Raw genomic sequence first — 24549 nt, forward strand, 5'->3', positions numbered from 1 at the left:
GATTTAAAATAAAGTATCCTTAAGAACAACTGTGGTTGCAGTCCCAGCCTTAAATACATAAACACAAATACAAGCACCTTGTCTCATTCAGTGACAGTAAATTCTCCTTCAGCCCACTCCGCACTGGCCAATAGCACGAGTGCAATTACAGAAATCATACACCTATAATAGGATACTGTTTTAAAAATACTTTTTTTTTTTTGCATCCCAAGCCAAAACACAATGTATGAGTGATAGATGGCCTATAAAAAGTTACATATAAATTCACTTTTATGTGTTTCTGATTCTGGCTTGAGCACGTGTGAATATGCTTTGTTTTTACGTTGCCAGTCTTGAGATCTCTTTGATTTTTGCTTTAATGGAGAATTTCGTAAAGTTAATTCACTCCTGGACAACAAACAAACCAGCTCATGTCCCAGTCAACTTGTCACTGAAACAAAAAGAGTGTTGCAATGCAAGCAATTTATTTACATGCCAAACACATTTTGTGTATTTATAATATAGTGAATATTAATGCAGGGCATTGGAAAAGGCCTTGAAAGTACCTTTGATTTTGATTACGTGTGCTACCCTTGAGTAATATTAGTTCTATAGAAAAGTGGAAATCCATTCAGAATATTTCTACTCTGCTGTTGCATGCTAAACCCTGTAAAATACATGTTTTTTTTTTCTTAAAAGGCACAAGTTCAGCCATAAAGAAGAAAAATCTAATTTGTTAGAAGTCTTATCTGCCGTTTTGGTGAGCTTGGCTAATATATAACTCACAGTGAATAGCAAAGTATAAACCTAAATGCAAATGTGTAAGGTAAATACTGTGAAGTCACTTCCTATATAAATAGATATAACTGCATCCCTAAAACATTGCTCATATCTAAAATCATAGCTACATTTCGATCACAATAATGTTGGGAATGCCGAGTCAAATACTGAACAATAGGAACTAATATATCACTTTCCTGAAACCACTTTTGTCTTTTAACCTCTTGCTAATGAATCTGGATTTTATATATTGGGCTTTACAGTATAAAACTCAACTTCTGCTATAAATGAAATATGCAGGATTTTTTGGTTTAAAAGAAAAAGTAGAGAAAAACATGATGACATCATTCATCTTTCAATACCTGATATATTTTAATGTACAAATTTCCATACTGTGTGGACTTTAAACTCACATCCTGCTTGTCACCATGTGTTGTTATACTGATGTAAGGACATCCGTTCCTGGCAGACTGACTACATTTGATAATAGAGAACAAGTGTGTTAGGCCATATATAGACACACAAGAGCTGCAGACAATATATATTTTTAGATGTACTCTAAACTGAGCCCTATAAATACTGTAACCCAAATGATGAGCTTTTTTGCCCATTTCTTGGTAGCAGAGTTGCTAAAGTCTTACTAAGACAAACAGGTTTAATCTACAGTATGTGATGTGTCTAAACTGGGGCAAGGCATTTATCAAACTTAAACATACTATGAAGGTCTTGATTTTAAAGGAATGTTCCAGGTTTTCATTCAAGTTAAGCTCCATCAACTGACTATAAAGTTATTTTTTAAGATATTACTGTTTTAGGTAAATGAACTTATCTTCAGGAACTATAAAAGTATATGATACTGTACATTTAGTCTTGCAAGTGGAGTTTGCTCCATGTAAGCAGTGTACAACTGTTACATATTTTTCAGGTCTCCATGAGCATATCATCCAAAAATGTATCAGGTTTACTAGCATGTCATGCCAATATGAATAACTTATGTTGTATGTCAGTTCCTGAGCGCGTGGGAAGTTATTCCTGGAATCTCGCGCTGGCTACTTGGTGTGATAGAGCGTGGGTATACCCTTCAATTCAGATGCAGACCACCCCGTTTCAATGGCGTGGTGCAGTCTCTAACATTGCCTCGAAACGCCCTGGTTCTGAGACCGGAGGTATGCAGTCTGCTCGAAAAAGGAGCGATAGAACGAGTCCCTCCCAGCGAGCTGGAGAGCGGATTTTACAGCCGCTATTTCGTGGTACCCAAAAGAGACGTGGGACTCCGCCCGATTCTAGATCTCAGGCCCATCAACAGAGCGGTTTGCAAGCGTCCATTCAGGATGATAATGCTGAAACAAATCCTGGCACAAATTCGCTCCGGGGACTGGTTTGCATCCGTGGATTTAAAGGACGCATACTTTCACATTCAGATAGCACCGCATCACAGACGCTTTCTGAGGTTTGCTTTCGAGGGCACAGCGTACCAATACTCTGTTCTCCCGTTCGGGCTGGCTTTGGCCCCGTGCACTTTCTAGAAGTGCATGAATGCAGCACTTTCCCGATTGAGCGAGCGGGATGCGCGTTCTCAACTATCTGGACGATTGGCTGATTTTAGCTCAGTCCCGGGACACGCTAGTCAGCCATATAGACACGCTGCTTCGTCACTTGGAGTCCCTAGGGCTATGTGTCAACATGCAGAAGAGCATTCTCGCCCCGAGTCAGTCTATAACGTATCTGGGAGTGTGCTTCGACTCAGTGGAGATGCGAGCCCGCCTCTCTCGGGAGCGCTCGGCGGCCATTTTGTCTTCCCTGCGCCATTTCAGACTGGGCAGCTCTGTTCACTTGAAGGAATTTCAGAGGCTGCTGGGGCTCATGGCGTCTGCTGCAGCGGTATGTCATCTGGGCTTACTACACATGCGCCCCCTGCAATTATGGTTGAAATCTCGAGTCCCTTGGACGGCGTGGACTTTGGGCCGTTTGCGCATCGCGGTCTCCCGCGGCTGCATCGAAGCTCTGAGGCCGTGGCGCAACCCAGATCTCTTCAGCCGGGGGGTTCCCCTGGGCTTGGTGACGTCGCGCGTTGTGGTCACGACGGACGCATCGACTCGCGGCTGGGGAGCAGTGTGCGAGGGCATGCCGGCTTCGGGGCTGTGGTCAGAACCCCAGAGCCGGTGGCACATAAACCGCTTGGAGCTGGAAGCAGTGTTCTTAGCTCTAAAGAATTTTCGTCCGCAGCTGGAACAGCGACAGGTACTGATTCGCATTGACAACATGTCTGTGGTCTCGTACATAAATCACCAAGGAGGCGTACGTTCCAGGGCTTTGTACAAGCAAGCAGCGAATCTCCTGCTATGGGCGGACCGTCACTTTCTCTCCATCAAAGCAGCGCACATCTCCGGTCTCCTGAATCGCGGGGTGGACATGCTTTCGAGGAAGGGGATTCCTCAAGGAGAGTGGAGGTTGAACCCCGAGTCGGTGCGGATGATTTGGACCCGCTACGGGAGAGCGGAGGTGGATCTGTTCACCACGAGCGAGAATGCGCACTGCCCGCTGTTCTTCTCCCTGTCTCACTCTCCGCTGGAAGGGGACGCTCTGACATCGCACTGGCCAGCAGCCAGGCTGTACGCGTTTCCTCCAATCAAGATATTGCCACTGGTGTTATGCAAGATCAGGGAAAAGGGGGCTTCGGTGATACTCATCGCCCCGAACTGGCCAACCAGCCTTGGTTCCCAGACCTGACAGAGCTGCTGGTGGCGCCGCCCTGGCCGATCCCCATCAGGAAGGATCTGCTGTCTCAAGCGAGCGGCTCGGTGTGGCACCCGAACCCGGAGTTATGGAGCCTTCATGTGTGGCTGCTTTGGGGATATCAGAGGAGCTGAATGCTCTGCATTCTCGTGTGCTCGACACGCTCTCTGAGGCGCGGGTGCCCTCCACGAGGCGTTTGTAAGCTCTAAAATGGGGAGTGTTTGTGAAATGGTGCCATGATGTTCATATCGACCCGGCTGCTTGCTCCGTGTCGGATGTGCTGCGTTTTCTACAGTACAGACTGGATAGTGGATCTCTGCCATCAACACTGAAAGTCTATGTGGCCGCTATTGCCTCGTTTCGTTCCCCGCTGGGCGGGCAATCGATCGGTGGGCACATGCTGGTGGTGAGTTTTCTTAAGGGAGCGAGAAGATTGCATCCCCCACGTCCGCCTTCAGTCCCGCCCTGGGACCTAGAGGTGGTGTTAAGAGCTCTTTCACAGCCACCATTCGAGCCTTTAGCATCCGTTGATATGAAGGAGCTATCTCTCAAAACTGCACTTCTTCTTGCCCTCGCTTCGGCTAAGCGCATAGGGGATTTACATGCGTTTTCTGTGGACAGTGACTGTATTCGCTTCAGACCCGGCGACTGCAGCGTCACTCTCCGGCCGAGGCCGGGCTACGTGCCTAAATCACTATCTACCCCTTTCAGAGCGCAGACTGTTTCGCTGTCTGCCCTGTCTTCTGAGTCATCGACCTCGCGTGATGCGGACGCTCAGACTTCGGTGTGCCCCGTCAGGGCTTTGAGGATTTACATTGACCGCTCGGCCAACTTTCGGCAATCTGACCAGCTTTTCATGTGCTACGGTGGTTGTGCGAAGGGCCGGGCCGTGTCAAAACAGAGGCTTTCCCACTGGATTGTGGACGCTATCACGGCTACTTATACGAGCCAAGGTTTGGAATGCCCCTTTCACATTAGGGCCCACTCAACAAGAGCTATCGCCTCCTCCTGGGCGTGGTCGAGAGGTATGTCTATTCAAGATATATGCTTTGCAGCCGGCTGGTCTTCCCAGAATACCTTCGCCAGGTTTTACAAGCTGGACGTGTCTCGTGAAAGCTCGAGAGGGAACGCTCCGGTTACTGTTGTAACCTCGGTTCTCTGAGAGCGGGAACAAGACATCACGGTGGTCGCCGTGTTCGCTGCTCGATCAGCTAAGCTGCGTTCAGTATCAGATTCTGACGTAATTGTCGCGTGCACCGCATTTTATACTGCCTCTCGAGCTCGTCAGTATTTGCATGCGATTTGCATACTTCGCGTCAAGGAGTTTCCATAACGGAGAAATATCTCCGTGATGTCTCGTTCCCGCTCTCAGGGAACCGAGGTTATGACAGTAACCGGAGCATTTTACTATACTGAATTACTATTGGTTTCTAATAAAAAAAAAAAAAACTAAATGCTTACATTGTTGCAAAACACAGGGATAAAGCTTTAATAAAATCTACATGATGTGAAAGTACCAGATAAAAGTAACTTGTAATTCTTTTCAAAATTACAACTATTTATTATAAAAACCTGAGGGATGTTAAAATTATTTTCTGTGGTAATGAAATTTATGCCACGAATGTTGTTGATAGAGCTTGTAATAAACCAAGAACATCCCTTTAAGACCTTAAAACAACTTCCAAATGCTGTTTTAAAGATTTAAGCCTGTCTGACATGCAGCTGCAGTGCAGTCGTCTTTAAAGAAAAGCCTTTTTTCTCCCCATTGTGAAGTTGTACTTTCAGCAGTCAGTGAAACTCATCCTACAGAAGCAAAGTGCAAAAATCCAGTGACAATTTTAAACTAATATTTGTGACATAATCTACATTAAACAGCTTTAAAATTTGGGTAGTCATTTTTTTAGCTGCTTATTTTTTTATTTCAAAATTATAATATAGATTTATATGATATATTCTTTATAGTTTAATAATTGTTACAGTTACCTACAGAATGCACCTCCTCCTCCTGTCTGACTGACCGTCAAAACCACAAGGAGGGTAAGAGAGCCTGACCTGATGTGTGAATGGCTGGGTCGAGTCAGTGCTGCTCCCTAGTGGACATAATACAGCCAGTATACTAAGTTAAAGAAGGTGTAGGTGATGGGAAAGATGACACGTGACCACTTGTCGATGGCGTTTACGTCTGTCAGGTCTGGAATCTTCACCCTTAGCTGAGCGGCTCGCCTCCTAAGATGACTCTTTTTTCGTGACACTGGCCTCTCGACAGAGGCGGTGGGCCGGCCATAGAGGTCCCGACCTGTAAGGGGCTTACGGTATTGGATGCTGGCACTATCATAAGAGAACATGGTGTTCCTTGGGTCCCCAAAAGCACCTAACATCTCTGCTCCACTAAGGCGCAGGTCAAGGTTTGTCAGGGGAATGTTTCCATGGACATCAAACTTTAATGGAAAAAATATATAAATAAAAACAGAATATTAGCAAAGTTATGTAAGAGGTAAGCTTTAGTGATTCTTCTCACACACAAAAAATGTTTATACATAAAACAGTAGAACAATTAAAATTGTGGAAGATAAGTTATTTTCTTGTTATGGCTGATATTATTATTTTGCACTATTTTGTCTGAATATGTTATAAATAAAACTAAAATCGGGGAATCCCTTTAAAGTGAGAGTTAGATTACAGCACAAATAATTACAAAAAAATATTTAAGAAGTGTAGAACAGGTCAAAGACCCACCTGAACTTTGTTACTCTCCATCCGACTCTTTCCATTGTTGCTTTTTGCAGCTTTTTCTGCCACTTTCTTCTGCAAGTGTGGACCACGGCCGAAGAATATGTAGTTGACGAAGGCATACTCGAGCAAGGCCAGGAACACAAAGACAAAGCAGCCCATCAGATAGATGTCTATGGCCTTCACATAAGGGATCTTGGGTAAAGTCTCCCTAAGATGAGTGTTGATTGTGGTCATAGTCAGAACGGTGGTGATTCCTAAAGAGAGTCAGTAATACAATGTTTTATTTAGAAACTGTTTGACATCAAAAGTAAATTTAAGAAGTATTGGAAAAAGTGAGGTGAAGGGCAATGACTTTGGATAGTGTGAAGCACTATGTGACCTCACACAAACACACACACCTAGCGCAACTCTTGCAGCAGAAGCATCATAGTTGATCCAGAAAGAGACCCAGGACAGGATGGTGATCAATGTTGAAGGCATGTAGGTCTGCAGGATGAAATATCCAATGTTTCTCTTCAGTTTAAAACTGAGAGACAGACGAGGATATGACCCTGAAAGTGAGAAATGAAAGTACTGTCAGTGTGGTACACAAAAACACATTCAGAAGGGAAACCTTACAGTACACTAGCATTCAAAAGTTTAGGGTCAGTAAGATATTTTAATGTTTTTGAAAGAAGTCTCTTTTGCTCAACAGGGCTGCATTTATTTGATCAAAAATACAGTAAAACTGTAATATTGTGAAATACTATTACTATTTAAAATAACTTTACTATTTGAATATACTGTATTTTAAAATGTTATTTATTCCTGTGATGGCAAAGCTAAATTTTCAGCATCGTTACTCTTCAAAGCCACATGATCCTTCAGAAATCATTCTAATATGTTGATTTGATGCTTAACATTTTTATGGAAACAAGGATATATTTTTTCAGGATTCTTCAATGAACCGAAAGTTCAAAAGAACAGCATTTATTTGAGATAGAAATCATTTGTAACTATGTCTTTTCTGTCACTTTTGATCAATTTTAATGTATCCTTGCTGAATAAAAGTATTAATTTCTTTAAAAAAAATCTTACTGATGGTAGAGCATACAGTATACAGTGTAGTTGGGCGTTTAACATGTCAGTCAGTCAGATTCCTGTCTAAGTGGGCGGGTCTTGACGAGAACAAACTGCAAATTGGACCAGACTTTATGTAACAGCCAAGTGCTTAATTTCTTTAAAATCAGAACAGCATAATAACTACACACATAGCATTCTCTGTGCTTACAAATAAAAAACAACTTCATTTGAATGATTCAGTTTTGAACTGAAGGCAATCTTGGCATACAGTAGTTCTGCAGGACAGAGGAGGGCTGACTCGTCTCTAAAGATGTCTATTCATCTTATGAACATGCAGGGAGAGCACTGCACCTGTGGCAAACACCGCTTTCGTAGACAGTGTTTTATAATCAATAATAGAGAATTGCGGCAGCTCAATGTTGTCCACCCCTGTCACTGAACGTCCTCCCTGCCAGTAGAACTCAATGTCATCTGTGGTGTAGCCATCTGAGAGACAAAATAGGGACAGAAACATTCACAAATGCACATATAGTCACAAAACAGCATGCTCGCTCAAAGGGAGAGCTGCATCTCTCACATTCCTAGTCTTTGTTGTCAGTGGTGTAAATCAGCATGTGATTGCAGTGAGAACACTTCTGTGAGAGGTCTGGTGCAGGTCTAACTGACAAGATTGTCCCTGCAGACTCTCTGTGCTTATCTCCAGGAGAGCACAGTACTGCAGAACATTAAAGCTTAATTAGAGGATGAAGTCTTGTGATAGTGAATTCATCCTGTTCTTCATTAAGTTCAATCAAAAGAAACATCAGCCTAGAGTCCTGAGTGACTGAAGCACAGCGATAATCCTCATGAAGGTCTACTCTTCCCGGTCTGCAATGCTCTCTGAATTTTTCTGTCATTTTAAGTCCTCTTCTCTTTAATGTTGGAATCTGAAATTGCATGTCAAATTTGTGATGTTTGATTAATTGTCAGTTTTCTACAAATAGAAATACACTCTGGTGTCCCATGACTGTCCCAAAATGATTTTTTTAGCCTGTTCCACTCCTACTGTATTAACTGTACCAAAATCACATGTAATGTTGTATTGTTGCATAATCTAAATAGATATTCAGATTGATATTCATAAATTGTATTTAAATATTAAGTCAACCAACGAAACCATATTTAACTCTTCCACTTTTTGCATTAAGCCCTGTTACATGTTTTTCTTTATAAAAAAAAGTTTAAAAAAAAGGAATGAAATAAACTTTTACATTGTCATTTAGCAGACGCTTTTATCCAAAGCGACTTACAAATGAGATATATCTATCTATATCTATCTTACTACTGCCCAAGTAATTGTATGAAACAATATTAAATTTGTTTCTATATTTTACATGAAATATAAGCTTCTCAATAACTACAAATATGATTATAAGCTAAATTTGCAACCCTGTTACCTGGCATATTATGTTTATATTGTTTTTTATATAGCTTTGATTGCTTTAATGCGTATTGCTAAGCTGTACTGACATGTCTAATTTTGGTTTGTAAAAAAAAAAAAAAAAAAGGACAATTCTGTCGTCAATTATTCAATCACTAAGATATTTTGAGAAATGCTTTGAGAAATTGTCCATACAAGTGAAGTCAATGGTAATATTCTTAAATATTGTATGTTCCTCAGAAGAAAGTCAGTTTTTTGAAATAACACAAGAGTGAGTAAATGACCATTTTCATTTTTGAGTGAACTATCCCTTTAAGAGCAACCTATAAGTGTTTTTGCCAACGTTACAGTGAGTCTGATCTTGTCTTGTCCCATGGATGATGTGTATGTGGTGAAGGTGACATGGTTTATGTCTGCTGTGATGCTGGTGTTGTGGTTTCTCCATCATGCTGTTATATGCATCTCAGAGCTCTGACATGACAGCAACCTCACAGGGCTACAGCTGTCTGCCCAGCAGAGCAGCCACCCAATTACAAACACTGTCTGTCACACCGAGAGAGACAAAGTGCAAAAGAGATGGAGTAGAGGAGAGGAAAGAGTGCAAAAAGAAAGAGTGACAGAGTAAGACAGACGGAGGGACAAAGAAAGATGAAACAGCGAGATTAGTCAGCACAGCCAGATTCTCTGCAGGTGTTTTTCATGATAAATGAGATAATGCATAAATGCATTATGATTACACAACTGATTGCACCAGTATTTTTGCGGCATTGTCATGCAACTGCATGCAATAAAGAAATTTCAGCATCTTTATGTAATACTTTCAGTGAAAACTGGACTAGCATGTTGGTAGCATGTATTAGTTAGTGGTGTGTTGTATAAAAAAGTTCCTCTGCATTCATTCTCTCTATATATACAGTATTTTTCTGTCAATGTAACAAATTAATTTAGTGCTATTAATTCAAAATAATAATGTGAAAAAATAATACAATCATGCCCCTTGGCTCAAATGTAAATTATGGTAGAGGCAATTATCTTACCTACTGTAAGGAGCAATATAAGTTTGAATTACTATATTGTCCCATTCACATGGGACATGTTCATATTGTTAAAAACAGTTGGAACACAAGTAACAGAGTGCAGGAGACGCTCAAGATGTGTGCGTCTTAGAAATGCTAAGACAGAATACAGCAGCGTCTCCTGTGTGGATGGCCCCTACATCTGCCCTGGAGTGCGTTTCCCATACAACAACATAGTTCGCTGTTTAACCACCATAATACAATGCATCTTTGGAAAAATTAACTGGTCACATCTGTTTCGCAAACTGTAATAACTGTCACACATTAGTTGTTCGAACCACATTGGTTCAACAATATAGAATTGGTGTTAATGACGTCACACAAGTAGTGGAGTAATAACGTCTGCTAATTTATTTGTTTAAAATCTAATTAATGTCAGATTATGCTGTAAATAACAAACATGGCATCGGAGGACTACTTTGCTATTTTTGTTTTCCATTGTTTTGCTTTATTTTCAGGTGTTTGATTCAATCACATGTTCCCGCTTACGTCATACTAAGGGTTCCCTCGGGTTGGTAGAACATATTTGCCCATGCACACCCTTCAAAAACGAAGATTTCATTCTCATGGCAACCAAAAGATTTAAAATGAAATTTGTGTATATGAAAGATATAGATTGTAAAGCATGTTAGCTTGCTTATTTTGCAAAAGCATAATCTACATCCACATCGTACTAACTAGAAACTATGCTTCTAATCACAGTTCACAGAGCTTTGCGACTCTGTTTGTGAATGTTCCTTAGAACTATGGTTTCGGAAAAACACCAAATTGTTGTGAATGTTAGGCCAGTGATAGTTGTGACAGCTTGTGTTCAATGATAAGAAAACTAAAATAAACAAAATACTGATTCAGAAGCCACTTTTTGTCTATTCAGTGTTTTCATCTGGTACAAAACTAAAATGATTTTGAATCATCTTCATACACGGCTTTTCTCAATTATTACTGATATATGTGTGATTATTCAATCAAGCCAACTGAGTTGTTCATGGTTGTTAAAGGTTAAACCACAAACAGCACTTACAACTTTCAATCTCCAGCGTGCAGTTCTGCTCATCCAGCGGGTATCTCCGCAAATCCATCATGCATGCAGCTGTGGTAGTTATCCTACAGATATGAGGTGAAAAACACAACACAACACAATACTATTACAATCAAGCAGTTGCTTAGTGGGTCAACAGTAACGGTAAGTAAGAGTCTGAGTCTGACTGATCAAACATACTTCCGTTCTATTATTTTAGAAAATGTGAACTCTGTCCAGATGTCAGAGGAGGTAAGTGAAACATTTAAGTTGTACATTTCAGAGCAGATGGTGTTACAGCCACCTGCTTGCACCTGTAATGAGATTTATATTCAAAGCATTGAACTATAATTCATGCTGAACTAATATTGATTTGACAAGCACGTACTTCTTCATATAACAAATGAAATCATCTCCCAATCAACCCCCGTTAAGAGAAATAGATGCAACTAATTGGCTAATAATGCGCACTAATATTTGCTTATTGTTTATTCACATCATTGAAATGTTCTCTCACAAGCTGCTGGATAAACATCAGTGCAGAAACACTGCATTCCTTATACCACTCTGGTGTTTCATCCCTCTTTATTCCTCTCCTCTGTAATTGCCTTAATGCCGTCTCAGTCATGTCTGCAGCCCCTCTTTGAAATGCTTCTGGCTGGATCTTAATTACACTGAGCTTTAATTAACACGGGGAAACACACGCGGTGGCCTTTCAGTGCGTGACTGCTGCACTTTTAGACAACTTATGATGGAATTGCTTCTTCACTCTGCAGTCCTGGGTATAATTTAGGTAAAAAGCACTTTTTCCTGACAAACACACAGTAAGAAATACACGTTTCCACCCCTACAAAAACACACTTTTGGTTACCTTATTATACTGTATTGTTCTGAGTGGCAGAGAGATGGTTATCTAATCAGTTATCACATTAATTTATGGACACACGCTCATAGGTGCACAATGCTATAGAGCAGCACATGTCCATACTCCATACCGCTCAGGCATAGTACATTAGATATAAATTATGCAGTATTGAGCAAGATAGAGAGAGAGGGAATATCATATCTAACTCTGCACTCTGTAGGGAAAGAAAGATAGGAGTGCAGCTTTCCTTCTGCAGAAAGACACTTGACTTGAATTAATATTTTCATTTTATGTTTTGACACATTTAACAATGACTACTGAAAGTTATTTCTCTTTCAAAGAGTCTTTAACATACCAGAACTGATACACTTTTTCTGTAATAGAAGCTTGAGAAGCAAAATTGCATAAGCTATCAAAGCATATTTATTTTTCTTTAAAAAAAATTTTTTTCTTATTTGTAGCATAAATCTAACAAAATGTAGAAAAGAAACTTTGTTAAAAAAGGAAATAGACTATGTTCAAAAGTTTGGTGTCAGTTTTTTTTTTACAAAGAAATTAATAATTTGTTATTAATTAATATTTTTGTATTAATAATTAATTAATATAATATATTAATTGTTTTTTTATCTATATTTTTATTCATCAAATAATCTTGAAAAAAATGATGGTTTCCAAAAAAATATTAAGCAGCACAACTGTTTTCAACATTGATAATGTTTCTTAAGCCTCAAATCAGCATATTAGAATAATTTCTGAGGGATCATGTTAGACTGAAGACTGGAGTAATGACAGGAATAAATTACATTTTAAAATATGAAAGGGGTCATATAATGCGATTTCAATTTTTCCTTTCTCTTTGGAGTGTTGCAAGCTCTTGGTGCATAAAGAAGATCTGTAAAGTTGCAAAGACTAAAGTCTCAAATCCAAAGAGATATTCTTTATAAAAGTTAAGAGTCAACCACACCTACCTAAAACGGCTCGTTCTAACACGCCCCCACATACCTACATCAAATAATGTGTTTTTTTAACCTTAAACCGCATAAACACATTTCATTACACCAAATACACAAAATAATGTTCTTTTTAGCAGCATCATATGACCCCTTTAATATCGAAAACAGTTATCTTAAATTTAATAATTTTTTCACAATATTGCTGTAATATTGTTTTTACTATATTTTTCTGACTTCTTTTAAAAACATTAAAAACCCCAAACTTTTGAGCAATAGTATACATAATTTACTCATGATTTACATTTTCTGTTCTCTTACATATCTGTTTATAATTATTTTCTTTATTTGTTTATAAATATTTATGATAAACGATTTGCTGTCTGGATGAATCCAATCCAGGGTCCAGATACAAACTTTGCTCTGCTAATTACAATTGGCTCAAAAAGATCTGTGGATGGAAAATTAAAATTGTGTTCTTCCAAAGGGCTTCTGCACGAGCCAAGCAACAGCCATTGAGATGAATAGGATGCAAACATAATAGACTCATATTTCTTTGGTAAACAGACCCTACTATATTCCCTGACTGAGACAGGATACACATCTCTCACTGGGCTTTAAATTCTAAAAAAGCACCATCAGGAGAGCCAAGGGAATAGGGTCAGCCAAAAATACAGCATACACATGCAGACAGAGATAAATGTAAAGATGCACACTCACAAAACAATCAAACATTAATCTAATGCATGAGAGAGAGAAGTACACAAAAAATATTAAAAAAAAAAGATGTACAAACACAAACTCACTGACCTGAGGCCATAGAGCACATTCCCATCAGGATGCAGACGAATCATGCGGTTCTTCACTGTGACCCCGTGGACAAAAGATTTCTTGTCATTAATAAAGTAAGTATCAGGCACCCATAGTTGATCAGCCACTCGGTTATCCAAAGTAAGATTGAGGGGAATCCCTGTGTAGGACAGGCGCTTATCACGCCAAGACTGCTGGAAATACATGGTGATGGTATAGTCCTGAAAAACACACACAAAAACTGTTAATTTCTTCCATTCCACACCTCAGCCACATTGATGCCAGATTGTCACTGCATTAGATACAAAATATGAAAACACGTGGCTTTTATTGTAAAGAAAGGCAGCATAAGCACATATTTCAAACAAAATATGTTAAAGAAAAAAATTTCAGTTCAAAATGAAGATTTCAGACTTAAGTATTCAGACTCTTTCTGGTTGTCAAGTGCATCCACTGCCTTTAAGGGTACATGGAAAACTCAGACCTCCAAGTGTGGCATTCATTATACAAGAAATCATGTGTTCAAGTCGGAAACATAACAATGAAATAGGATAAACAAAACAAAAGCTGTATATTGTGAACAACAAACCAAACTGTACGTCTGAATACAAAATTATGAAAATTATTAATTTCTACCACTTACTGACTTAATGACTGAAATACAGCATATAAATTCAAATAACTTGCAAAATAATTCATTATAATTCAATGCAGACTTGCTTTCTGCTCAGTGATCTATATTATAGATATATTGAATGTTATTTACAGTATATATCCATATAGATACGTGTTTTCGGTAATGTTTCAAATAAACATGTCCCTTTCAAAGTAACAATTCTAGTTTCCCACTCATAAATATGACTTCGCTCAGTCATTCATGTGCTCAGAATTCATGACCCCATCATGTCCATAGTTAACTTGAAGAGAACTGACTTCATACATCCACTACAAATCACCCTAATACCAAAATCACTTCAAAACATCCCAAAAAGTGACGTTTGTTCTGATAAAAGCTCTAGTGTTGTTTTGTTTGCAGTTTGATGTGTTGTGAATCTAATGCAATGATATTAATTTTTATGACTTAAGTGTTACTTTAAAGTCAAAAATGTGCAAAGTATACACATACAAAAATAAAAATTCTAAATGAAACTTGAACGGGTTTCCAGTAGTTTTAACAGTTAAAACGTGAATGCTTATTAGCATATGCAAACACACGACCCCACTAACACTTAAAGTAAATATGTCACAAACTAAAATGGATCACTGCTGTCATCTCTTTTCCCTTTTCTGTCTGCATTTGTAATCTCAGGGAGGACATCTGCATCCTTCTCTGACATATCTAAGTGGATGTCAACCACCTCGAGGCTAAGCTTCCCTTCCCCTTAGCCAAGACCTCACTAACCCTGTTTTTCTCAGCTGAAGGTCATACAGCCACCGCCTGCAGATGTGTAAAATCACAAAGCATCATCCAAGATGACAAGTTCTCCTTTGCAGACAAAACAGCACAATTATAACTGTGTGGCCCTGGTGCTTCATGCTCTACAATAATATAAATAAAGCTGCATTCATCATTGCTTTGAGGTCAAGTTCATCAAGTCTGTGAAATCACCAACTTAAATGAAACCAAATGAAATCCCATCCCAACAGTACATCCATATTTCAAACACTGCTCTGCTCTCAGCAATTGCCACTTACATGACTGTGCACTTCATTTAGGTTTGCTGTAAAAAGGAAAGAGTCTCTTAAGATCCCAAATGTGCTGGGACTAACTGTAAAGTCTAAGCTTAGACTGAAAAACGCAGTCACATTTGCACAGAAGCTTCTGCTTAAACTCCATCCCCCAGTCGCCACGTTTCTCAGCTGATTAAGTGGTGAAACAAATTAAGCTGAGATCCCATTAAACCAACATGATAAATGAGAGTGAAGGTTAAACAGAGTGGATTCTCCCTGTCTCTCACAGACACTCACAAACCCCCATAAAACAATCACAGCATCTGTCTGTGTCTGTTTTAAGTCACATTTTAGACTGGTTGGCAGATAAAACTTATGAAGCTAATGCAGTCCAGAATCAACTTTATGCCGCTTTTAAAACCAACACTGTGATCGAAACAGGACAGTTTCATCTCCCACAATTCTAGGTCCAACTGAAAAGCATGAAATCGGCACTGAATGCCATTTGTAATTTATTGCCTTACAGTTTAAGATACAGATAAAAATATAACACAACAAATTAAAGAGACTATCTGAACTGTTGTGGCTATAAAATATTGAGAATACATTATACTGAATAAATGTTTTTAAGCAATTTAATTTCTGTCATTTTACTTTTTTACAAGCATTTGTGCAATAGATCTGGACATACGTTCGTGTGTTTTAGGGTAGTAACAGTCATATTCCTATGTTTAGCACAAGACATTGTTTGCTGCAATGCAGTAAAATTTGATCCTATCAATATTAACCCAGGGACTATGCAACATTTTTCATTAAACATATAAAAAATGAAAATAATTTTGATGAATTAATAATCTCCATATGTGTGACGTACTAAAAGCACTTCAGATGATTCAGTTTCCCTACAGGGGTGCAGGTAGGTCCTGTCCCAGCACTAATGCTCCTCCATACTCATCTGTACTGCAAAGTCTCTGTTAAGAGTCTTCTCACAGAGCACACACACGTCATCCAGCAGTTTGCAGATTTTAAAATGCCTATGCAATCACTTTATAACATGCATTTGGGAGGGGGGGGGGGGCCCTAAAAACATTTTTTATTTGGAGAAAATGTACTGCATGTATCCATGACCCTTAAACTGAATTTTAGAAATGCTACTAAGATGACTGAGATCTTGTTCAAAATAACAAGCGGCAAGAACTTTGGGATCCTTCAGGAGGGACAGATGATACATGCAGTTTTGCCCACATTTGGCATTAAGAATAATAGTATCTATCATACTTTCTCCTTATCACCTCACTAAATAATACTTTTGACATACATTACCATTGTGTAACACCCCTGTGGACTGTTTGTTGTGGTTTCTTCCCCTTGTGTTGGTTTAGCCCGTATAATCATTAGTTAATTACCCTCATTGTGTTCACCTGTCTGCCCCTCGTTATCTGCCCTATAAATTCCTGTCTCTTGTAATCTAGTATTGTCGGTTATTGTGAATGTTACCCTGAGTGTGTGTGTCTCATCTACCCGTATCTGCCTTGTTGTCTCTACATTAAACATCCTTATTTGAATCCTTGTCGTCCTCGTCATCCTGCCTGCCTCCACACACCTTGACCGTGACACATTGGGGTTGGTAAGATTTTTTTATGTTTTTGAAAGACGTTTCTTATGTTCACCATCACAAATACAAATTATGTTTAATAAATGTACTACTATTATTACTGTTGTTATTATTATTATTATATATTTCTGTGTAAACAGTTCATAAAATATTTCTCACATAAATACTTATTAATTGTGACATCATTACACACATGGTCTTAATATCTGGTTTGAATTGCAAACGTTTTGATTACAGTAAGTTTTTTTTTTCATAGTTTTTAATAATTTTACATCAAAAGATCAAGGAAATGATCTTTCTCATAATATCAACCTTCATTTATAAATAAAACATGTAACTGCTCTTTAGACGGGAAGGGTGCAGCCCCATGAAGATGACAACATGAGTGCATTTATGTGAGTGCGGCAGAAGACAGAAAGCCAGAGAAATGTGAAAGAGAGAGAGGATGGGTGTGCCTCAGGTTCGCTTAGGACAAGACATCATTACACACATGGTCTTAATATCTGGTTTGAATTGCAAACGTTTTGATTACAGTAAGTTTTTTTTTCATAGTTTTTAATAATTTTACATCAAAAGATCAAGGAAATGATCTTTCTCATAATATCAACCTTCATTTATAAATAAAACATGTAACTGCTCTTTAGACGGGAAGGGTGCAGCCCCATGAAGATGACAACATGAGTGCATTTATGTGAGTGCGGCAGAAGACAGAAAGCCAGAGAAATGTGAAAGAGAGAGAGGATGGGTGTGCCTCAGGTTCGCTTAGGACAAATGCTTCCTTCAGCTTCTATTATTAGAAGCAGCTGTTGCCCCTGACAACCGCTTAAAATCAACACTCCAGCACCTCAACTTCTTCACAGAGCACCCTGACAGACACACAAACAAACACAAATGCTAAAGGAAACGCAACATCATACACATATACACACAATGTAGGCCATACTTACTGTATCACAGCCTTATCTGACTGTACATTCTAAAATGAACTAATTTCTCTGTGCCCATCACACTGAAGACATCACAGAGGAAAAGAAGAATAGAGGCTGAGAGAGATACTCACTTGAGAGGAACACAACAGGATTAAAAGTAGCGAATAAAAGAACAAAAATTGAAAAAATAAAGAAAAAAGAAACTATGAGACTGAGGAGAGCTGGAAAAAAATCACTGGAAAACAATCTTCTTTGGTTTGGTGCAGGTTGCTGCAGCATTAAAGTTAACGGGAATTCAGATGCTCTTTATTTAGACGATTGCTTTTTTATTAATTGAATGGTATACTGGGAAAAAATTTTGGTTTAGAAACAATTTTCACTCAGAAAATGCTAGTAAATTTCACAAATAAATACAAAGAAATGGCAAATAGCACACTGAATTAAACATGAAAGTCTTAAGTAGAGTTTAAGAATGAAATAGTGTTTTCTTGTAAGATGTACTAATCTTTTTTACTTACAACAATTTTTAGGAATTGATATGAATCATTTCTGGACTTGAATATAAGTAAAATATCATGAGAAAAATAAATGCATATTGATATATGATTGCATAGACACAGCCCTAACCAGAATGAAGTTAGACCAAATGCAAGTAAATCAGGTTATTTGGTTATATCCAATTGTTTAACAAGCCATTTGAATATTGGTTAACATTATCCACCCAGCTGTTCTTCCAGTAACGTTAATGAAAAGTTTGCTCAGAGTTATCTGGTTTCAATATCTGGTCTTTAATGTTCTGAAAACATTCAGAAATAACGTTTTCATAACTTAATGGATGTTAGCAAAAATGTTCTTAGAACATATTTTTGTTAGCTGAGCATAAGGTTGCATGGCCTAATTGACGTAAAGGAAAGATGATACTATTATATTTGTTATTATAAAGACTCATTTTTTGTTTGGAACATAATGCACTGATCAATCATTTACAATAAGACGTAGAATGTGAACTGAGAAAGTAAAAGTAAAAAGTCTATTTTGCTTAAGTCCACACCAGTTGTTAATAAAAACACCAGCATCACACTGCAGCCAAGAGTCCACTTCTCACATCGAGCATCTTTTACTGCAAACTTAACATGTATCCTCACACTGCAGTCACGATGTGGTGAGTGAGGGCAACTGAGGTAACCAGCAGCGTACATTAACAATCAATGCAGGAGTGTACAAGAGCTGGCTATGTGACAGCACTGAGAACAGCTGACCTTCTGCAATATTCTTAGGGGAGCTGCAGTAGATTATCTTTTAGTTTAACGCCATTTCTAAATTGGCTATTTAAATTCTGCTTTTTCTCACTTCTCTGCCAAATCACCTTTCTGTTCTTGTGATAAGGTTTGCAGTGCTCTCTGAACCTGTGCTTTTCTGTGCTATAAAAAGCAAAGAAACAGAAAACACATCTGTCAATATCTGACGCTTTAATCATGAAATGTTATGAAAATCATGTCAGAGTGTATCTGTGTTTTCATTTCAAGCAAGCAAGCAGGAGAAATGGAATGAGAACATTTGCAGGGAGGCAAATACAGTTCAATATCTGATTTTCTAAAAGCACTTGGGATGCACTGATATTAAAATTCTGGCTGATAGCAATAAGCTGATAATTATTTTCATTTAATGGACCGCTGTTTAATAATCACTGTTATTAAATTTATATGCTTACAATTAAAAACAAGTTAGAAATAAGTGCTACAAGTAAATTCAGGCATCACATTATAATATTCAGGAAGAAAAAAATAGTTTTACTAAATCATTAGTGTTTCCACAGATGTGAGCATTAATCTAGATGTATTTAAATGTAAAAATCAAGTTATTAAATTTCCAATATCTGGCAATATATTCAATTTCAATCAATAATCGGTAAGTTGACTGAGTAAATGAATCGATATGGTAAATTAAAAATTGGTATGGTACACTGTAGTGTTAATCTGCAATTTCTATTGCTACCTGATCAAACCTTTAAAATTATTAGGTGTGACACTGCTTACAATTAAAAACAAGTTAGAAATAAGTGCTACAAGTAAATTCAGGCATCACATTATAATATTCAGAAAGAAAAAAATAGTTTTACTAAATCATTAGTGTTTCCACAGATGTGAGCATTAATCTAGATGTATTTAAATGTAAAAATCAAGTTATTAAATTTCCAATATCTGGCAATATATTCAATTTCAATCAATAATCGGTAAGTTGACTGAGTAAATGAATCGATATGGTAAATTAAAAATTGGTATGGTACACTGTAGTGTTAATCTGCAATTTCTATTGCTACCTGATCAAACCTTTACAATTATTAGGTGTGACATCATGTATTTATGTTGATCCAGTGATTTTAAACAATATTAATGACTTGATTAAAAACCATTTAGATGTCGAATCATATTTTTTATCACATTTTTTCAGCCTTCCTCCCTAAAAATCACAACAGATCTTGATGAAAGCTACACCTTAATGCTAGTTCCTGCAGATACAAAAATGACAGCAACTACCTCACCAAACTTGACTTTTGTTCACATTACATTCAAACAAATCTAAATTAATTCTTGTGAAATTCACCATTGACCTGAATAAAAAGCAATAATGAGAAGCTGATGAGATAAGGAACTTCAAAATGGTGCATAAGGACACTTTAAGATATCTTTGATTCCTTCTGTCCTTTCAACGGTGAATGTAATCAACTCTACATTATAATTCATAACTCATCATTCATTTCAAATGCCACAATAACTTTTGGGACGGTTTCTTGTACCCTGACTTTGCTACAAGAATGAAACTGACGTAAACTGCTCCAGGTGGTATGCTTACATACATTTAATCTGATCATTTTAGATTTTATTTAAAAGTATATTTCTAGAGAAACAGAATTTCTGGAAACAGTGAAACGCTAAGTATCTCTCTGCTGCGCCTCACTAACTCCCACCACCATGTATCCTCCCTGAAAGGCCTCCCACTTAATAAAATATTTAATGTATGGCAAACCACCACAGAAATGGCTTTTGTTCGGGCCCGCTATCCATAATTCACAAAAAAAGCTTTTTCCAGCATGGCCAAAATGACACCTTGTCGTAACAAAAGTGACAACCTCAACCTTAGACCTGAAGTATCCTAGACATCCTCCCAGAGTGCATCAGCCTTCAGAGTGGAAATGCATAAGGCTACACCTGAAGTTTATTTCAAAACACATTTTACTGTTATTCTTACTACAATTTTATCACTTTGAAAAGAAAATGATTGGCATTAATCTCCAATTCAAGGCCATCATCGGGGGGACAAAAGGGAGCTTGCATGTCCTCTATAGCAGTGGTTCTCAAACAGGGGCCCGGGGCCCACCGGGGGCCTTCAGCACACTTCCAAAGAGGTCACAGGATTCATTACATTATATTAAAAATTAATTCTTAAAAAAAAAACATTAAAAAAACAATATGTACGTTGACATCATATTTCTTTTTTCCCTCAATTTTTTTTTTATTTGAAGAGCATACCAAAGCAGAATCTTTAATCTTATTGAATCATACGAAAAAAATAATTGTGGTTAATTATTTATAACAACACACCTAGGGCCTGATTTACTAACAGCATTCTCATTGCATTTTGACGTTAAAAAACTAAAGACAGGATTTACTAAAGACACGCAGTGAATCAATAGCGATGAAAAGGTGTGGACACAGTTATTTTTGCGGCTGACCTTATTGCATATGCATTTGTAGGAGTTTCCCTTTCAGACACAAAATGTATGGGAGGAGAGTATTTAAAAGAATCATGCAAGTTGGTTTACAAAGATTTGCGGTCGTCAGTTTTAATGGTATTTGCACCCCCAAGAATATCTTAACCCATTTTGCACCCGTGTTGTCAGTAGATTACCCGCACCTGATTATCATCGGCTCTGCTTGTGTGTGACCCTACAGTAATTTGCATTGCTCTTGGTAGATTGCGTTAGTCATTATGACTGCATCTGTGTTCTTTAATTTGCGCATTGTCAGTAGATCACCAGCAACATTTTCCACTCCCATTTGTGTTTTTATGGGATTTCACTCTCACACTAATTTGCTCTGTTTAGTAAATCTGGCCCTTAGTTTCTGTTAATATAAAAGGTTTATAATAATATGTTGGACAATGGGGGGAACCCAAAGAAGTCAAAAAGGTTGCTCTATAGTACAGTATACTCATTGGACACAGGCCAATAAACTTAAGCTAATTACACATCCTATAATCCATTGACCATCATGATCATCTTCATAAAAATCACCTTTACTTATATTTCAGGTATATGACATAGCTGCTTTCGTGTACAACTGTTGGCGCAAGCTACATTAAAGTGATTATTACGTTTTGAATATGGATATTTTTCTTACAAAAACGCATCGATTCAATACAGGGTGAACTAACCCTTTAAAATCACTGTTGTGTTTTAGCATCCATTACTTCAACCTGTGGGTGTGCGTATATGGGGTCTTGTGTGCATGTTCCTCACACAATTGCTTATTTTGTCCTTCTTTGCTGAGTCAGAGTAAAGGCTTATGTCAGTTCAGTTCCAATGCCAAAACAATCATAATGCAAAATGAACACAATGCCTGTCTAATCTTACAGTCAGCTGTGCTTGTGTGTATGTGAGCAGGAGAGAAAACAGTAGCCTGTAGCTTTTTCCTAAGTGGACTACAACAGCAGACTCGAATCTCCCACTTTCTCACGAATCTAATCACTGTAGCCTTAAAGGGTTAGTTCACCCAAAGAAAACAAAATTTTTTTTTAAACAATTCTTCTCCCCCGAGTTACGTCTTCTGCCATTTTAAAGAGTATCACAATGCATACGCACGCTTTCCCCTAAGCGTAAACAACTCTGATTACGCAGATTACGTTCATGTGCGAGCTTTCTCCCCCGAACGTAAACAACGCTGATTACGTCGATTACTTTGTGTTCCGAAGATGAACGGAGGTCTTACGGGTTTGGAAAGACATGAGGGTGAGTAATTAATGACAGATTTTACATTTTGGGATGAACTAACCCTTTAATAGGTTGTGCTGACAGAGATGTCCCCTTCCTTAATAGCCCACCATCTATTAAACAACCAGAGTAGCTTGTAGACTCACCATGTTCACTTCTGACACCATGTCGATACTGGAGATGTCGATACTCATAACGACATCAACCGGAGGACCTGCAAAGCAAACAGACACCACAATCTCTCCGACATGGCCTGATAACAGTCAATGATCCATCAAAATGGTCACATCCATCAGTGAGAAGGGAAAAGTGTTTTAAACCAATATAACGCCTTTACCTCCAAAGTCAGGCCTGAGACGGATGTCGTAGCCTTTGAGTAGTTTATCCACGGTGACTTTGACATATGACATGTTGCTTGGTTCATTTACACTGTGGAAGAATTGTGTGATATTTAAGAAACTGTGACCCAATCGTGCTGAAAGAAACCAGTTTAAACTTAAAATCTGGACTTGTAGAAGAGCCAAGCTGGATTTAACTGTCTCCTAGACTGGCCAAGCTGGTCTTAGCTGGTCTAGTTCCTCAGCCTCGCCAATCTCCTGCTCATCTGGCTTTCAGCCTGAGCGTCTGAAAAGTGCCCAAAACCTCTCTAAAACCAGCCAATAGGCTGGGAGACCAGCTAAGCCCAGCAAACCATCTTAGGCTAGTTTAACATGGCTCCGCAAGGAATGCAGGCAGACTGATAACACACAAGCACGTTATGCTTTACCTGTGCGTTGGCGGGCTGCGACCGACCGTCAAAGCCACGAGCACTAGGAGACACAAGATCCCCGCGCGCCAGTGATCCCGTGCGACCAGCATCCCTCTCATCATCGACCGAGAAGCAGTAGCCCAAACTCAGTCTGAAGAAGCGCTCCAGCAATTTCAACTACACAGCAACGCATGCGCGACGACGAGACCAACATCAAAATACTACAAACGCAAAGAAATGAGCAACTCTAACGAAAACCAAAGTGGCGCGGCGAGGTGTTCTTGCGTCTGTCTCGATCCCCGATGCTGACGCTGCTGGCGGAGCGTATCAGTATGCCGGTCAGATCCCATCGCCAGCGGGTCACTAGACACGACAGCTCATGGCAGTCCTTTGCGTGTCTTCCTTGGAAATACAGAGGAGCTGAACGTACTGTCGTGTTGAGATTATGTGCCTAGCGTTATCCCTTCCGTGCACCTAAAATGATTCGGTCTGAAGCAGACAGAGCTGAGTGCGTAGTTTTTGCTGGAGGTGTGTGCACCTGAACGCGCCGCGCCGACTCAAGAGCTCTTTCGCGCCATCTTTCAATTTGCAGTGCATCACGCGCCCGAGACAGAGTGAATTCTTTGTTAGAAACTGGGAAAACGCATTAAGACAGCGGGCACCGCGAAAAAAACGCATTAATAGCCTATCCGGAGACTGTGGGAATAATTAATGTGCAACGACAGAAAGGGCGCGTGACCGCTGATGCGAGGAAAAAACAGCCAACTGTGCGTTTGAAACATCGCTACACATACCTGTAGTAGCGATATTCTATTCAAACAGCAAAGTCAAACTAATTATTAGAGAATATTTTCAGCCATCATCTATTAAGAACTGAGACCAAAACTAGACCAAAAGTCCATTTGCACACAAACCTGTTTTCTCTAGCAATGGTTGTTGGTTTCAAACACCTTCTTAAAAATATAATGTGAAATGGTGTACTGATTTGGTATCAGAAAAACAAGATATCATGAAAACATTCAACATCATCTGTCATCTTTGATAAATTGGAGAATTTATGGCTTTGTATGATCTCATTTATACGTTTTCATATGATCTGCTTACGTCCCACTGAGGGTTAGTTTTAGGGATAGACCTTCATGCTTTTTATTCCCCTAAAATCATAAT

At 38.7% G+C, this 24549-nt stretch overlaps 1 protein-coding gene across 4 annotated transcripts; it reads right to left on the reverse strand.

The window, feature by feature from the left end:
* Nucleotides 1-202: 202 nt before the first annotated feature.
* Nucleotides 203-24268, reverse strand: LOC107733746 (gamma-aminobutyric acid receptor subunit beta-1-like). Of its 4 annotated transcripts, none has more exons than XR_001639015.1 (10): nucleotides 23401-24268; nucleotides 22972-23063; nucleotides 22781-22848; nucleotides 13430-13650; nucleotides 10808-10890; nucleotides 7642-7776; nucleotides 6627-6779; nucleotides 6232-6482; nucleotides 5479-5933; nucleotides 203-1233 (listed from the first exon to the last, which is right to left on the reverse strand). XR_001639015.1 is itself a non-coding variant. In XM_016545512.1 (9 exons), exons 1-9 carry the CDS (start codon nucleotides 23502-23504, stop codon nucleotides 5586-5588), a joined length of 1455 nt encoding a protein of 484 aa, XP_016400998.1. In that variant the 5' UTR covers nucleotides 23505-24268; the 3' UTR covers nucleotides 5408-5585. The 4 variants fall into 4 exon arrangements, 2 of the variants coding, with proteins under 2 accessions (XP_016400998.1, XP_016400999.1); XR_001639016.1 differs by lacking the exon at nucleotides 203-1233 and adding an exon at nucleotides 4954-5298 and having other exon boundaries at nucleotides 5483-5933; XM_016545512.1 differs by lacking the exon at nucleotides 203-1233 and having other exon boundaries at nucleotides 5408-5933.
* Nucleotides 24269-24549: the final 281 nt, after the last annotated feature.

Source organism: Sinocyclocheilus rhinocerous, unplaced genomic scaffold (assembly GCF_001515625.1).
Source record: "Sinocyclocheilus rhinocerous isolate Xijiao unplaced genomic scaffold, SAMN03320098_v1.1 scaffold789, whole genome shotgun sequence".
In the NCBI taxonomy this organism is placed as follows: Eukaryota; Metazoa; Chordata; class Actinopteri; order Cypriniformes; family Cyprinidae; genus Sinocyclocheilus; species Sinocyclocheilus rhinocerous.